General features: G+C 46.7%; 3 protein-coding genes and 3 non-coding genes across 16 annotated transcripts in view; all 6 read left to right on the top strand.

The window, feature by feature from the left end:
* The first annotated feature begins 659 nt into the window (after positions 1-659).
* Positions 660-4,131, top strand: RPL17 (ribosomal protein L17). Of its 2 annotated transcripts, none has more exons than XM_075740837.1 (7): positions 660-721; positions 1,122-1,174; positions 1,263-1,303; positions 2,376-2,510; positions 2,796-2,894; positions 3,344-3,535; positions 4,040-4,131. In XM_075740837.1, exons 2-7 carry the CDS (start codon positions 1,135-1,137, stop codon positions 4,085-4,087), a joined length of 555 nt encoding a protein of 184 aa, XP_075596952.1. In that variant the 5' UTR covers positions 660-721; positions 1,122-1,134; the 3' UTR covers positions 4,088-4,131. The 2 variants fall into 2 exon arrangements, with proteins under 2 accessions (XP_075596952.1, XP_075596953.1); XM_075740838.1 differs by lacking the exon at positions 660-721 and adding an exon at positions 780-835.
* On the top strand, positions 933-1,001 carry LOC142599615 (small nucleolar RNA SNORD58). The gene has a single exon (XR_012833193.1). It is a non-coding gene; the product is annotated as a small nucleolar RNA SNORD58 (small nucleolar RNA).
* LOC142599616 (small nucleolar RNA SNORD58) lies at positions 3,044-3,113 on the top strand. Its single transcript, XR_012833194.1, has one exon. It is a non-coding gene; the product is annotated as a small nucleolar RNA SNORD58 (small nucleolar RNA).
* LOC142599617 (small nucleolar RNA SNORD58) lies at positions 3,610-3,678 on the top strand. The gene has a single exon (XR_012833195.1). It is a non-coding gene; the product is annotated as a small nucleolar RNA SNORD58 (small nucleolar RNA).
* A 218-nt stretch (positions 4,132-4,349) lies between the features above and the next one.
* CZH18orf32 (chromosome Z C18orf32 homolog) lies at positions 4,350-8,547 on the top strand. Of its 2 annotated transcripts, none has more exons than XM_075740832.1 (3): positions 4,350-4,507; positions 5,997-6,249; positions 6,903-8,547. In XM_075740832.1, exons 2-3 carry the CDS (start codon positions 6,022-6,024, stop codon positions 6,975-6,977), a joined length of 303 nt encoding a protein of 100 aa, XP_075596947.1. In that variant the 5' UTR covers positions 4,350-4,507; positions 5,997-6,021; the 3' UTR covers positions 6,978-8,547. The 2 variants fall into 2 exon arrangements, with proteins under 2 accessions (XP_075596947.1, XP_075596948.1); XM_075740833.1 differs by lacking the exon at positions 4,350-4,507 and adding an exon at positions 4,631-4,724.
* Positions 8,548-12,165: 3,618 nt separating this feature from the next.
* Positions 12,166-13,965, top strand: part of DYM (dymeclin) — a 218,151-nt gene continuing 216,351 nt past the window's right edge. For 4 of the 9 annotated variants that reach the window (XM_075739712.1, XM_075739718.1, XM_075739716.1 and 1 more), the window contains exon 1: positions 12,168-12,295. The gene's annotated coding sequence lies outside the window, so the exon portion shown is untranslated. Of the gene's footprint in view, positions 12,296-12,337; positions 12,457-13,965 lie in introns of those variants that run through there. The other 5 variants (XM_075739714.1, XM_075739722.1, XM_075739713.1 and 2 more) reach the window with 4 other exon arrangements.

Below are 13,965 nucleotides of genomic sequence, written 5' to 3'. Positions count from 1 at the left end.
TTTCGGTTTTATTGAACCGCTGCTTTCTCCAATGTCCCAAGCAGTTCTAGTTGCAAACGTAGCCTAAAATGGAAAAAAAAAAAAATAACCTTTAACAAGTATGGCTTTTTTTTTTTTTTTTTAAATAATGGTGCAATAAACACCGGTCGCAACTTACAAACGCGAATCCGTCGGGTCCCATCTCGTCGGCCGTGCTGCTCCCCACTCCCATCCGGAGCTGCCATCTAGCTGCGGCCCTTAGGCTTGCGCCTTGGCCTAGTCTCACCTCAGTCCTAGCCCGCGAACAACGCTGCCCTTGAGCCGAGGTTAATAAAACTGTCCCGACAGTGAAAGAGCTCCCCGCCCGGGACAGCGAGCGCTCTGCCGGGCTGATCCCTCAGGGCGGCGGGCCCGGCGCCACGGTGCGGGGGTAGGCCTGGGGCCGCGGGGAGCCCCGCACACGGACACGAGGACGTTGGCTGGTGCACACGCGCGTTGTATTTTCACACCTCAAGCTCACACGCCGGGTTGCGTGTGTCCCGTCCCGCCCGACCGGCCCTTCGTCACCGCCCGCCGCCGCGCCGTTAGTCGACGGTCCCTCCGGCGCCCTTCGCCCCGCGATAGGCGCGGTAACTCCGCGACGCTCCCTGGCCGAAATCCCGCCCGCGCTCTCGCGAGAGTGGGCGGCTCTCCCGGCTCCCGGCATGCTCTGCTCTTCCTCTTTCCCCGCCGGCGGCCTGAGGTGAGGCAGACATGGCGGTCCCGGAGTCGTCCCAATCCGCTCCCATCCTGCCCAGGGAGCCCCGGGGAGGCGATGAGGGGGCGAGGGCTCGGTCCGCCTCGTCGGACGCCCTCGGTATTTGCGGGGATGGCGCGGAGGGGGACGGGGGTGGCCGAGTTCGGGGGTGGGTGGCGGGTGTGAGGTGGAAGGAGGCCCGAGGGAGAGGCCGTGGCTGCAGTGATGACTTTCTTAGGACACCTTTGGATTTAATTGTGAAAAGAAAGCGTGATTTCTGAGCAGCTCCTTCAGTTACCTGTCTGCAGTGAGGTGAACAACCCAGGTTCTGCGTATCTTGTTCGGAGTTTGAGAAATATATATATTTTTATTTAATTGCCCCCCCCCCCCCCCTTTTTTTTTTCAGTTGAGCCGCAAAAATGGTGCGCTACTCTCTGGATCCGGAAAACCCCACGAAATGTGAGTTTGCTTTTCGTGAACGTTCGTGTAGTATTCCACCGAAGCCATTGAAGTTTTAATTCCAAAAGTTGGTCTTTTCTCTCCGCAGCATGCAAGTCACGGGGATCCAACCTGCGAGTGCATTTCAAGGTATGCGGTGTGTGCCTAGTAGGAAAAGCAAATTAATTTGTCGTTTGGGTTTTTTATTATTTTTTAAGGAAGTGTCTTTTACTTTCTTTTATCATTACACGGAAATGGCCTATAGAGCTTCCTTCTAAGATAGATAATAAAATACAGTAGGAAAACAGTTGCAGTGAATCCAGCAGGAGGAATTGGAGTAGCATTGGACGAGAGATTTGCTTCACTGGTGTTAGGCTGCATTTTTGGTTGTTGGGAAAGAACATGGTGTTAGTCTGATCCTGCTGCTGGTCCAGAAATACGGCAGGGGAGGCTCGCAGTGTTTGGCGTGAGAGCATAATTTTCTTTGGAAAACGTTTAGGTGACGTAGGGAATTCAGGACTTGTTAAACACAAAACCAAAGCCGAGCAGGTGCTTTTCTGCTAGGTGTCAAAGAGATTTCACTTACTTCAGTTTGCCCTTTTTTGTATGACCACGTAAGATCATAGTTACTCTCTGACTTTGGCATTTAGTACGCTGTCTTAAGCGCTGATACTTTATCCTTGATATTTCTTTCTGAGCCTTTTCATCTCTCGCCTTTATAATTCCTGTACAGAGCTAATTATGTTGTTCACAGCTTGTTTGTGTAGCTCATTTTCTCATCGTTTCCTCTGAGGTGCCATATTTGACATTTCAGTATGAATTTATCCTTCAGGCTCCTGCTTTTTTGAATTAGTGGCCAAAGAGGAATTATGAAAAACACAAATGCTTGGATTTTAATTTTGCTGGTGGGAAAGATCTAGCCATTAGGTAAAAAAAAAAACAAACAACAAACCCAAAACCAAAGACGTGCCAGAGCTGCAAATTTAGTAATGGAAGTCACACAAAGGGTTAGAAAATTAGGTAACAAAAAGAAATAAAATATTCTAATAATGCTAATTATTCTTCATTCTGTATTTTTTTGTGCGAGTGCTTCTTTTAAACTGAGTTTGTAGCAAAAATAATAGAATCCGGGAAAGAGAGAGGAGTGCTTTTGCTCCCATTGGAAAAATTGGAAAACTGGGAAAGATGTGTTAATAGGGACTTTGCTGTGCTCTGTCGCTAGAACACGCGTGAGACGGCCCAGGCCATCAAGGGCATGCACATCCGCAAGGCCACCAAGTACCTGAAAGACGTCACGCTGAAGAAGCAGTGCGTTCCTTTCCGTCGCTACAACGGAGGAGTTGGTAGATGCGCCCAGGTGAGGTCTGAGGTGAAAACGTGGCAAAGATGCTTGGCTGGTTAAAGAGGAGAGAAAAGATGATGTTGAGACAGTGTAGAGGATGGTCTGTTGGTGTTTGTGTTATATATAAACATCGTAAGAGGGAGAAAAGATTTAATTTCACTAGAGCAAGCATGGTGTCTTGTCAAGTAATGGATCAAATTTAATTACTTCGTTATGCAGTCTTCATAAAAGGAGTTGTAATGGCATGTAAAGGGTAAGTTACGTTGTACCAGGATAAAAACGGAACTCTTCTTCTTCCAGGCCAAGCAATGGGGCTGGACGCAGGGACGCTGGCCTAAGAAAAGCGCGGAGTTCTTGCTGCACATGCTCAAAAACGCAGAGAGCAATGCCGAGCTCAAGGTAGGCTGCGCAGATGTTACTAAACACAAATTGTTCTCAGAGTAAATGTGGTTTAGATCTCTTAAAATCTACAAAAGCAAAGCAATCTGTGGATTCTTGGTCAATTTGTATTTTTGTAATGTCCTTGGCACTTAATGTGGTGACTTTGATGGCAGTGATGACTATCTTAGGACACCTTTGGAATAACGATGAAATAAATGTGCTTTCTTTCTGAGCCATCAGCGTGATTTTAAATTCACTGTGACACGTAGAAGGGCAGCTAGTGTTGTTCGGGCTTCAGCCGGTGCTTGCTCGGTAAATACTTGTTTCTGTGACGCTGCTGAGCAAAGCTGTTCTATTTTCCAGCAGCGATGTGCGTTGGGAGGGTGGTTGTTCATGTTTTTGCTGTGGAAATACTTACTTGGAGAGAAAAACACAAGTCACAAATTTTTATTCTTCCCCCTCCCCAGGGTCTTGATGTGGATTCTCTGGTCATCGAGCACATCCAGGTCAACAAGGCTCCCAAAATGCGCCGGCGCACCTACAGAGCGCACGGTAGGATCAACCCCTACATGAGCTCCCCCTGCCACATCGAGATGATCCTCACCGAGAAGGAGCAGATCGTTCCCAAGCCAGAGGAAGAAGTTGCTCAAAAGAAAAAGGTACCAGCGGTCATATCTTTAACGTCACTTAAGAAACGTGAGAGCTAGTGCTTTGCGGTTTTTGGACAGAGGGGTTGCTGTGATGACTTATCTTAGGACACCTTTGGAACATCCATGAAAAAACCCAGTTATTTCTGAGCAACCTCAATATTTAATGTAAATGCAACATTGAGAACTTGGATAAACCACTGAGAAGTATTTTTCTTGCATGAATGGTTTGTTCTTCCCTCCTCCCGAGCAGTGACAGCATTCTCAGTCTGTGCGTGTAAAGGTGTGACGCCTTTCGGTAAAATTTAAGTAGAGTTGATGGCCTGTAAGCAACATGGTACTTGCAAGGACACTCAGTTACGTGCAGGTAGTATTAGCGAAATGTTTTGTAAAACAGATGAAATTTTGAACAATTCTCGGTGCTGCTTTGAAAGGATGACTCTGTATTTAAAGCTCTTCGCAAGATGTTTTGGGAAGGTGTAGACTGTTCTCTCATTTGTGTGTTTTGTTTTTCAGATATCCCAGAAGAAGCTGAAGAAGCAAAAGCTAATGGCTCGGGAGTAACTCGGCTGCAAGAGCTGTACATAAATAAAGTGAAAAAGTTAAGATTTGTTGTGTGTGCTTCTGCTCTGTCTGGGATTTTGCTGTCAGTCGTGCCCGGGAGATGTTGATGAGTGACGAGCGTTACTCGTGTATAACGCCAGGGAGTTCGGGACAGGCAGACCTGTTCGTTTTCCCCCGCCCGGAGCCCGTTCCGTCCCTTCGGTCCGTTCCCCCCTCCCGGCCGGCGCTCGGTGGCCGGGGGGGGTGTGTGTGTGTGTGTGTGACGTTCCGGCGGGGCGGGGCGTGGGCCACGTGATGCTCACTCCACCGCCCATTGGTGGTGATCCGCAGTGCGCGTCAGCGGGAAGCGCTTGGGTCATTTCCGGTGCGGCGGCGAAGGCTGCGGCAGCCGGTAACGGCGCTGGGTCGTTGCCGACCGAGGTGAGTGCGGGGCGGGGGGGGGGGCTCCGCCGGGGCTGATCCTGCTTCACCCCCGGGGGTCCCGTCGTGGTCTGGCACTCCTCCGGCCGGGGCCCGGCCATGGCATCCCGGGGGGGCCGGCCTGGCCTCGCCCCGCCGTTTGCTCGGCTGCGCTGTGGCCGCTCCGCTAACCGGGAGCGGACGGGGCGAACGCCGGAACGTAACGGCGGCAGCCGAGGTGTGCGGCGCTGTGGGTCTGAGTAGGACGGACCGACTCGGTCGGCGGGAGGAGGGCGATGGGTACCGCGCCGGCAGCCGCGGCCCGTTCCTCGCCATGCGCCGGGGAGGCCGGCCGGCCCTCTGGGGAGTGTTCTCGGCTCAACGGCGTCCTGTGGAGAGGCAGAACGGGAACGTGTTACCTAAATTGGCGCTTCTAGACTAGGTCATCCTTTATGGGGGGGAAAAAAAAAAAAAAGCCCTTTTGCCTGCACAGGCTTTTTTCCATTCCATACAGCAGGTGACCGAGGGCTGAGTTACACGAGGGCACAGACCCCAAACGGGCATTTGCAGCGTCATGCGTGTGCTCGCTGCTGACCCTGATGTATGGAGGCTTACAAACAAAAGCTCGTATCACAAAGAAATAAGCTCGCTATTAAAATTCGACCATTTGCCTTTTTACTTTTTTTGTTTGTTTGCTTGACTTCCGCGCAGATCCTGTATAACAGCGTTCGAAGTTCGCAGGGAAAGCTCTGCAGCAGAGTGTACCTAACGCGTTGCTCATCGGCGCTGAAAGGGACGGCTCGAACTCTGCTTCCCTGTCTCCCCCCGGCCCCCCGCAGCTGTACCTTTCTGCCCCTGCGCTTTGGTTTTCTGCTGTTTTCATCCCAGACTTCAGGCTGCCGTTTTTGTAGACTTCTTCCTGATTTGGGGGGGGAGAGGGAAGGATTAATTTTCTAATAGTTTGGCTAATTGTATGGGATTGGGGTGGAGGAGGAAGCAATTAACCCATATTCTCCTTTTTTTCAACTTCTGACGAGGATTTTGTTCCCTCCTCTCACTGACCTGCCCTTCAGCGGTAGCAAGCCATTAGGTGGATTGGGGTCCTGCCATTTAATTTCACCTTAAATAAAAAGGGAGTGAGAAAAATAAACTTTTTGGACTCTCTGCTGCAATACAGGAAGAACTGGGCTAATATCTGCAGCTTGCTGCTTAAAATTTTTATTTGGTTAAAGCAAAATTTTTTATCTTCTGAATGTGTTTTTGTAAGTTCCAGCTGTAGGAATGACACATTAATGCAAACTCTGCACCTTTTTTGTTAAACTGTCAAGGATGTTTCCCATTGAAACGTACAGCATTTTTGAAACTTAAACAGTTATTCCATTATTGAAGAATCTTTTATGTCTGAATATCAACTACAATCCTTATTTGTTATTTAAGACTGTTTTCTTAGCTCATGGCATATTGATGCTGTCATCCTAAGTTGTTGGTTTTTTTTCCCTCCCCTCATCAGCTTTGTCACAGAACAAGAGGAAGCCATGGTGTGCATTCCTTGTATTGTCATTCCGGTTCTCCTCTGGGTCTACAAGAAATTCCTGGAACCGTATATTTATCCCGTTATCGCACCTTTCATTAAGCGTGTATGGCCCAAGAAAGCCGTGCAAGAAACGACAACCACAAAACAAGGTCAAGGAGGCAGCGCTGGAAATCCACGGGCACCTTCAGCTACAAAAAGAGATCAGGAGGATGAGACTGAAATTTATAAAGTAAGATTAATGCATTCAGCTAATGAGGGAAACTCCACATGAAGCACCCAGCAATAGTTGACAGTGGGCAGCATGAAAGAATAAATAGTTGGGTGTTTTTACAGATGTTTTTGTGGTTATTTTCCTATGAAAGGGAGTTACCAGTACTGAGCTAGAAATAGTTGCTCCAAGAGAGCAGCTTCTGGTAGGTCTTAGAAGGATTGGAATTGCGCCTGTTTCCTGAAACAGCTTAGTTTATTTTTATTTAATGACTTTTAATTCTTTTGGAGAAGGAAGGAGTCAAATAATTGGTACATCAGACCAGATACGTGAAGCAGAATTAAAAAAAGCCCACACACTCTTCAGCTAGCTCTACCTCTTATAATGGGGGAAGAGGTTTCTTGTGTGTAAATCATGTATTTACTGTTCATCTCTCTGAACAAAATGCAAAGATTTGTATGTTGTGTCTGACCTCGTTCCCTTGCCTCCCGCTGCCACAGCAATAATTATGTGTAACTCTGAAGAGGCACCGTCACTTTGGTTCTTGCTGCAGGTTTTTTCATAGATCTTCACTGACCCTGCTTCTAAAAGCCATTTTCGTCACCAATGATTACTGTTCTGGGCGTGGAGTCATTTTTTGACATCCCATTAATGATGACATCTTTTATTTGCAGTTTGAAAGCAATGGCGTTGCAAATGGAATTGCTGCAAAGAAATCCACAGAAGTTTCTGACAAGAAGACGGATTAAAGGAATTCGTTCATAAGGATTTTACTCCCTTGTGTCCAATATGAACTGGTGATAACCCCTTATTGCTTACAGGAGAGGGTCTCTTTTGCCACTAAAATGGCAGCTAGCACATTTCTTAATTTAAAATGTTTGAAATCTGAAGTTCTTTATTTTCCGCAGTGGAACTACTTTCCATCTATACTCTATTTGGTGTGATCAGAGTTTAGGTTAAATAACTTATGAATAAATCTAGCTTTGGATGGTAAATGTATCTTAGCATTTAAGTTTCACTAACTGCTAGTGCAGTACTTAAGGCTTTCACCTTAAAAGCTATAGCTGCTGTTGACCTTGCTTAAGAACTATGAATTGCATTGTGGCAACGTAAGCATCGCGGTTAAACTACGAAGAATACAGATTTTTCACGTCAAATCTATGGATGAGCTAAAGGAATTATGCTATGTGCAAAATTTACTTACTAAAAACAAAGTCTTGTTTTAATACTTCTGTTAATTTTTTCCTTGAAACATTGTGCCTTTCTTTCCTGAAGAGGAGCAGCAGGGGCATGATGCAAGAGAATTGTTGCATTATATTCTGTTACAGTGGTTTAAAATGGTGCAGTTCTGCCTTTAAAAAAAAAAAAATCCAACTAAAATCTCTTTAACATGCTTGTGTAATTTGAATTATAATAAACCAGGATTTTATTTAAAAATAAGTTGCTTCATGCAATTGTTTGTAGGCTTCTGAGCTATAAATATCTGGTAATAAAATGTTGGAAAACGTGTAGACAAGCCCCAGGCAGGAGGAGGTCATAAAACTACTGACTTCATGGTAAAGAAACTGAACTCAGCAAGTCCAGCTTTGCCTCCTCCAGGGAAGATCCATTCTAATACTGACTTCCATCCCAACACAGTAGTGCAATTGTGAAGCATTTTAGATGCCCCTGTGCTTAGTAAGGAATAGAAGCGATAATTCCCGCTTTGTCCTCTCTGCCAAGCCAGAGCACTTTTTAAGATTCCAAACAAAAGCATTCCAACAATTTTGAATTGTTATTTAGGATTTACCATTTTTCCAAAATACCTTTGTATGTATGCAGTGTTTGAGCCATCACTGAGGTCCAGTCTTGTTCTTACGACCATGTTTTCTCCTACCAGATACTAATTATTCCAAAGCCTTGCTCGATGCCTGTCAGGTGCCTCTGGTGATGTGTATTGTTTCCTACCACCACCCAGTTTTGTCGGGTCTTGTATGAATTGATCTACAATGTTCACAGCTGGATATCGGACCCTTGTTGCTACAACCATTACTTCTGTAATGAGTTGAATCACAGAAAACTCCTTGTATGACATTGCCTAATATTGTTTAGTCTCCCTTAATGAGCTAGTCTATTAGGAAATTAATTCGGTATTACTGTTAATCAGCTTTTGCATCATCTTTGGAACATAATCCGCCATCTGATCAGCGTATCACAGATACAGCTTTCTCTTAGACTGGTAAAGCACCTACCCTTTGTGATACTGAAACCTGGTTTTATTATTCAGAGCATGCACGTGTGGTATAATTCATACAATAAAAGATAACAATACTAACTGTGCTCACAAATATTGTTGTATGGATCGTGTAGTAGAGAAGCCAGGGACTGGGAAGCGGAAGCAAGGGAAAGAGGCCGTGCTAGTTTCTGATTGTTTCTGTCCTCCCTGTCTTTGGGTATTTCAGCCATATTGTTGCAATGAATCGTACCCTTCATCCGTGAGAGCTTCAGCTGGTAAACGGTGGATGTAACCTTTGCTGTGGTGGAGTGGGTTTTGTAAACCAATCACCCCTCCACCTCACCCCAAACAATAAATTCCTCTGCTATCACTAGCGTCAAAGCTCATGCTCTAAATTTGAAAGCCAGGAACTTCTGAGCGTCTTCAAAGACAATAGAAATGAAGAGTCGCTGCAGGTGTGCAGCTGAACGTATGGGTTCTAACATTGCCAGCATTGCTGAAAAGATTGTCCCTTCCGCTGTGCTTCCTGGCCCAAGGCAGGTAACCTTAGCCACTCTTTTAAAATGTTGGGCATCTGATAAGCAGGCCAAAGTTTTGGAGTAATATATTCACCTCTAACAATTGTGAAGGTGACGAAAAGGAGAGCAAGAGCTGTGCTGGGGCTCCTTTAATTTGTAAATGTAGGCAATCAATTTAGAAAGTGTACATAATTGAGTTATTTAGGATATTATTATACAAGGAAGGGCATCAGACAGTAACATGGACAATAAACTGTACAGTAAATTAGACTGTAGACTGAACCGGGGCTTCTAGCTGTGTGCCAGCGCTGTATTTAAACACAGTTAAACACAAACATGAGTAATCTACAGCACCAAAATTTTCCTGAATGAGGCACTTCACTGGAAGTCCTGGCCAGAGATTTGTGTTGCAACTCTTCTGTTCCTATTCTTTTTTCCAAGAATAGGTCAATAATTCTATTGCGAACAGTTAAGCAAAAAATAATTTAAAAATCGGGGAAAGAAATGAACTCCTGAGCCTGAGCGGAGCCTGCTGGGATGCAAAGAAGTGCACAGAGCCTTAAGAAAAATAAGTAGACAGAAAAAAAGGAAATCGTCACATGAAAGAACAATATATATCAAGTAAATTTAACTGAGAAAATTTCCATACGTTTGTTACTCAGTAAAAGCAAGATTTACAAATGGGCTCAGGCACCTGATGATGACAGGTGGACATTTACCAAAATTCACTACAGCAAGTAGCAGCTTCATTTACACTGAAGACTTTTAGAAAATTGCAGAGTGGGCATCTTTAGGGACCAAAGTACTTCAGCAAATCTAGTCCTATGATCTTCAGCATTAAAGCTGTCTGGTTTTGTTTAAGTACTATTGAGGAAGAATCAAGAAATCAATATCTGAAAAATTTGAAAAAATAACTTTAAAATCAATGAATTTCAAGTATTTTCTTCTTTATGGAAAGGTCTAAATGTGACATGGTACCTTCCGTGTGTTGGTTTGCAAAGGTAGCTGGGTGGCAAGGACTTAAAATAGACTTAATTGAAATATACCTTTAAAATGCTGCAAGTATGTGCAAAAATTCTTAAATAAAAGTTCAGAAGGTTTTATGTTGCTAATTATTTTGATGGGCCTGATTCTGCAAGCAAAGGAAATTCTGACAGGTTAAATGGAATATGATCAGCCTCTCAGGATGTCTAAACTAGCAATGAATTCTGTGCAAAATGAGCTTTATTCAGATGTGTTCATAGAACACAGTTAAATTCTCTCCACTGAGCTGATCTAATGACACAATATGCTGTTACTACCCAAATGTATCAATCATGCCCCAGCCTTCTGGCAGTTGTTGGGCACGCTGCTAAGGTTCAGTCCTTGGAGTTGTTCCTTGATTTCTCTACAATGCAGAACATTATTGCTGAAATAACAGTCTTTTCAGAGGCTGCAGGTAAAGGAAATGAAGAGAAATTTAATTTATACTTAGATTAACTAAATCTGCCTTCAGTGAGAACTAATTCTGTCTCATTAAACTGCCTAAGACATGAAAGAAGGGATTATCTTCCTTGTGCAGTTTTCTGATTGTTGGAACATGCTCGATGAACCAAATCATATTTTGGGTTTTGCAAACTGTCATTATTTTTCCTTTTCAGAGAACTTGACTGCAGTAGTTTAACTGAAATGGTCTAGAAGACCATGTTTGCCACAGTGATTATCTTGCTTTAGACATGTTTTTACATCACAGTGCTGTATCCTTCTTTCATTGTTGTATTTGAAACATAAATTATTTGAAATGTTGTGAATAAATGTATTTATAGATAGATGTAGCAATACTTGTATTTTGCATGAGGATTGTTTTTCAGTTCCTTTTTTGTGCACAGTCCTGCCTCTTTTATAGCCACTATAACTGTTGACTGTGCACCATTTTTATTGCCATAGAGGTCTGATCAAACACTGTATGCATATGACGCCAAACCCTACGTGAAGTTTTCTGCTTTCATATGATGATATATATGAAGTGGTTACACTCCACCTTTGTGGTTGTACTGTTTGCATACGCACTATTTGCTCGCACACCCTGTTTATAGGTACGTGTAAGATGTAGGATGCATATTTAGTGTCACGCACTGTGATAACGGGATTTTGCTCAGGATTAATTACATTGGGAAAGGTTTCCCTTTTGAAGGAACTATCGGGTACATATAGAACCAGCTACTGATGGCACAAAAACCACCTCAGAGATGGAGACAGGAGGTAGAAGAAATGAATTAAAGCAGGACTGTGTCTGGTAGGTAAATCATGGAATCATTTAGGTTGGAAAAGACCTTTAAGATCATCAAGTCCAACTGTTAACCCAGCACTGCCAAGCCCACCACTAAACCATGTCCCTAAGCACCACATCTACACGTCTTTTAAATACCTCCAGGGATGGTCACTCCACCACCTCTCTGGGCAGCCTGTTCCAGTGACTGACAACCCTTTCGGTGAAGACATTTCTCCTCATACCCAATCTAAACCTCCCCTGGCACAACTTGAGGCCATTTCCTCTCGTCCCATCACTTGTCACTTGGGAGAAGAGACCGACCCCCACCTGGCTACCCCCTCCTTTCAGGGAGCTGCAGAGAGCCATCAGGTCTCCCCTCAGCCTCCTCTTCTCCAGGCTCAACACCCCCAGGTCCCTCAGCCGCTCCTCATCAGACTTGTGCTCCAGACCCTTCCCCACTCCGTTGCCCTTCTCTGGACACGCTCCAGCACCTCAGTGGCCTTCTTGGAGCGAGGGCCCAAAACTGAACCCAGCACTGGAGGTGTGGCCTCACCAGTGCCGAGCACAGGGGGACGATCGCTGCCCTGGTCCTGCTGGCCACACCATTCCTGATACCAGCCAGGATGCTGTTGGCCACCTTGGCCTCCTGGGCACACTGCTGGCTCATGTTCAAACCCTCTCTCCCTCTGGCTCTGGGTTCCACTTCCTCAAGTTACCTCAGGTCCCACTGACTGAAAAGGCGGGCTGCAGAGCAAGGGAGACCGTGGCAGTCAGCCCGCTCCCCCGACCACCCGCGGGTCACCCGGGGAAGCCTCTTGCCGTAGGACGGGCTCACCCGGGGGATGACAACCAGCCGGTGAAATCCCGTTTCACACAGAGGCGCGCTACGGCGGCGGCTGGGCCTCCCCGCGTCGGACTACACTTCCCGGCGTGCCCCGCGGCGGCGCCCCTCATCCCCTTGCCGGCCTACGCGCATGAGCGGCGGGAGGCGTTGGCGACGTGGAAGGATGGAGGCGGGCGGCAGCGGTGGGTGCGCGTCTGCGCCGGGCGGGGGCCGTCGGGCAGCGCCCCCGCGGTGTGCGGGTGGGGGCGGCGGAGGGGAGGGGGGTGGCGGCAGCCGTTGAGGGGAGCGGGGCGGGGCAGGGAGCGGCGGCGGCCCCCGGGGCCCCGCAGGGTTGTTGGGGCCGCCGTAGTGGCCGCCTCCTGCCGTACGGCGGTGCGGGCGGACGGGCGCCGGTGACGGGGTAAGCGGGGCCTCGGCGGTGCTTCCCCCGTCGCAGGGGGCTGGCGGGTAGCGGCCGGTGGCGGGTGGACCCCGGGGGCTCTGCCCCGTCCCGTCCCGCTTCAGTGCCGGCTCCGACAGGGGAAGGGAGCGCAGGGAGGTGCCGCACGCCCCTAAACGTCCCGCTTGTCCCCTTGTCCCGACGCCCACCGGTGACCTCGTGGCTCGGCCCCATATCGCGATAGAGGACTGCGTTTGCGCTAGAACTCTCAGCACCGTGTCTGCGGAGAGTTCCCGGGGCCCCGTCCCCCGGCGGGTTCCCGCTGCCCCTTCGTACGCGGGACTGAGAGCCGTCCGTGCCTGTGTGTCTGGGCTTGTACTCCGAATGGCCTTTCTTGTTAGCGAAAGGACTTTAAAACAGTGTATTTCCCTTTCTGCTTTTGCAAACCAGGCGATTTTTATAGCGCTCGATAATCGCTTTTGTGATATCAGAGATCTGCTCGGTCTCTTGTCAGGTTGTTTTCATACTTCTGAAGGATAATGTCTAGGAAGAGTGGAAAATATTTTGGTTTAAAAGAGAGTTTGTATCTTACCTTAATTGATGTCAGGTTTTGTCTTGTGTGTTTTCATGCCAAGCACTGTTAATTTTTTTATTTTTTTTTTTCATGTGCTGAGTGTAGTGAGTTCCTGAAGCCACAGTCTGATTTCGTTCGCTGTGCGTACTGAGGGAGAACGTGCTGGGCCACAGATATAATCATTTGAAATATTTGTTGAAGTAGATTGTTAGTATTTCCTGCATCTAGCACTTTTTGAGTGCGGGGGGAGTGGAAAGAGCCGTCCGGGTGGTTGTGTCCAGTTTCCTAACACAGGCTGCTGGGTTGTGTAATCCCCTATTTTGTCAATTCCCAAGTAAAAACCGTTGAAGTTGCTCCAGTTGGGGCAACTTAAAAATTGTCATTGCTCCTTAGATTACCAGGAGCTCAGGAAGGCCTCGTTCTGTCCTCTCCCTGGGCTGTTCTCTCTTTTGGCGTTGCTGCTGCATCAGGAGAAGCCGGCGGATGTCCCTGGGGATGTTGGATCCCGCTCAGCGCTCTCACCTGGCTGAAGCAACCATCAGCTCCTTCTCTTCCAGCCCTGTGCTGACGTTTTACTAGCACAGCATCTGCTGCTTAGTATTTTGTCATAAATTCAGTAGAAAAGTGTTTATAGCAAATTAATACTAAACTTAGACGGCGCTGGCGCTTCCAGTGATTTTTGTTAGATGAATAGGAAGATCCCGGGATGTTTTTAATGTGCTGGTGACTGACAGAAGATATTAGAAGTAAGAAATCCTGTTTGGTGGCCGATGAGCTGCTGTCAAAGTGGATGGTTAAAGATGATAAAGACGTTTCTTCAAAGTGTATTCTCTGGGGTGAAAAGCCTGTTGCACCTTATAGTAATTGCACACTTTGACAAGTGTAATTTCATTTGCAGCAGACTCTGGAGATAGGCGGTATAAATTATGATGTGTAGTATAATACAAAATTAGGTA

Source organism: Balearica regulorum, chromosome Z, assembly GCF_011004875.1.
Source record: "Balearica regulorum gibbericeps isolate bBalReg1 chromosome Z, bBalReg1.pri, whole genome shotgun sequence".
Classification (NCBI taxonomy): Eukaryota; Metazoa; Chordata; class Aves; order Gruiformes; family Gruidae; genus Balearica; species Balearica regulorum.
This window is presented reverse-complemented; position numbering and strand designations above follow the sequence as displayed.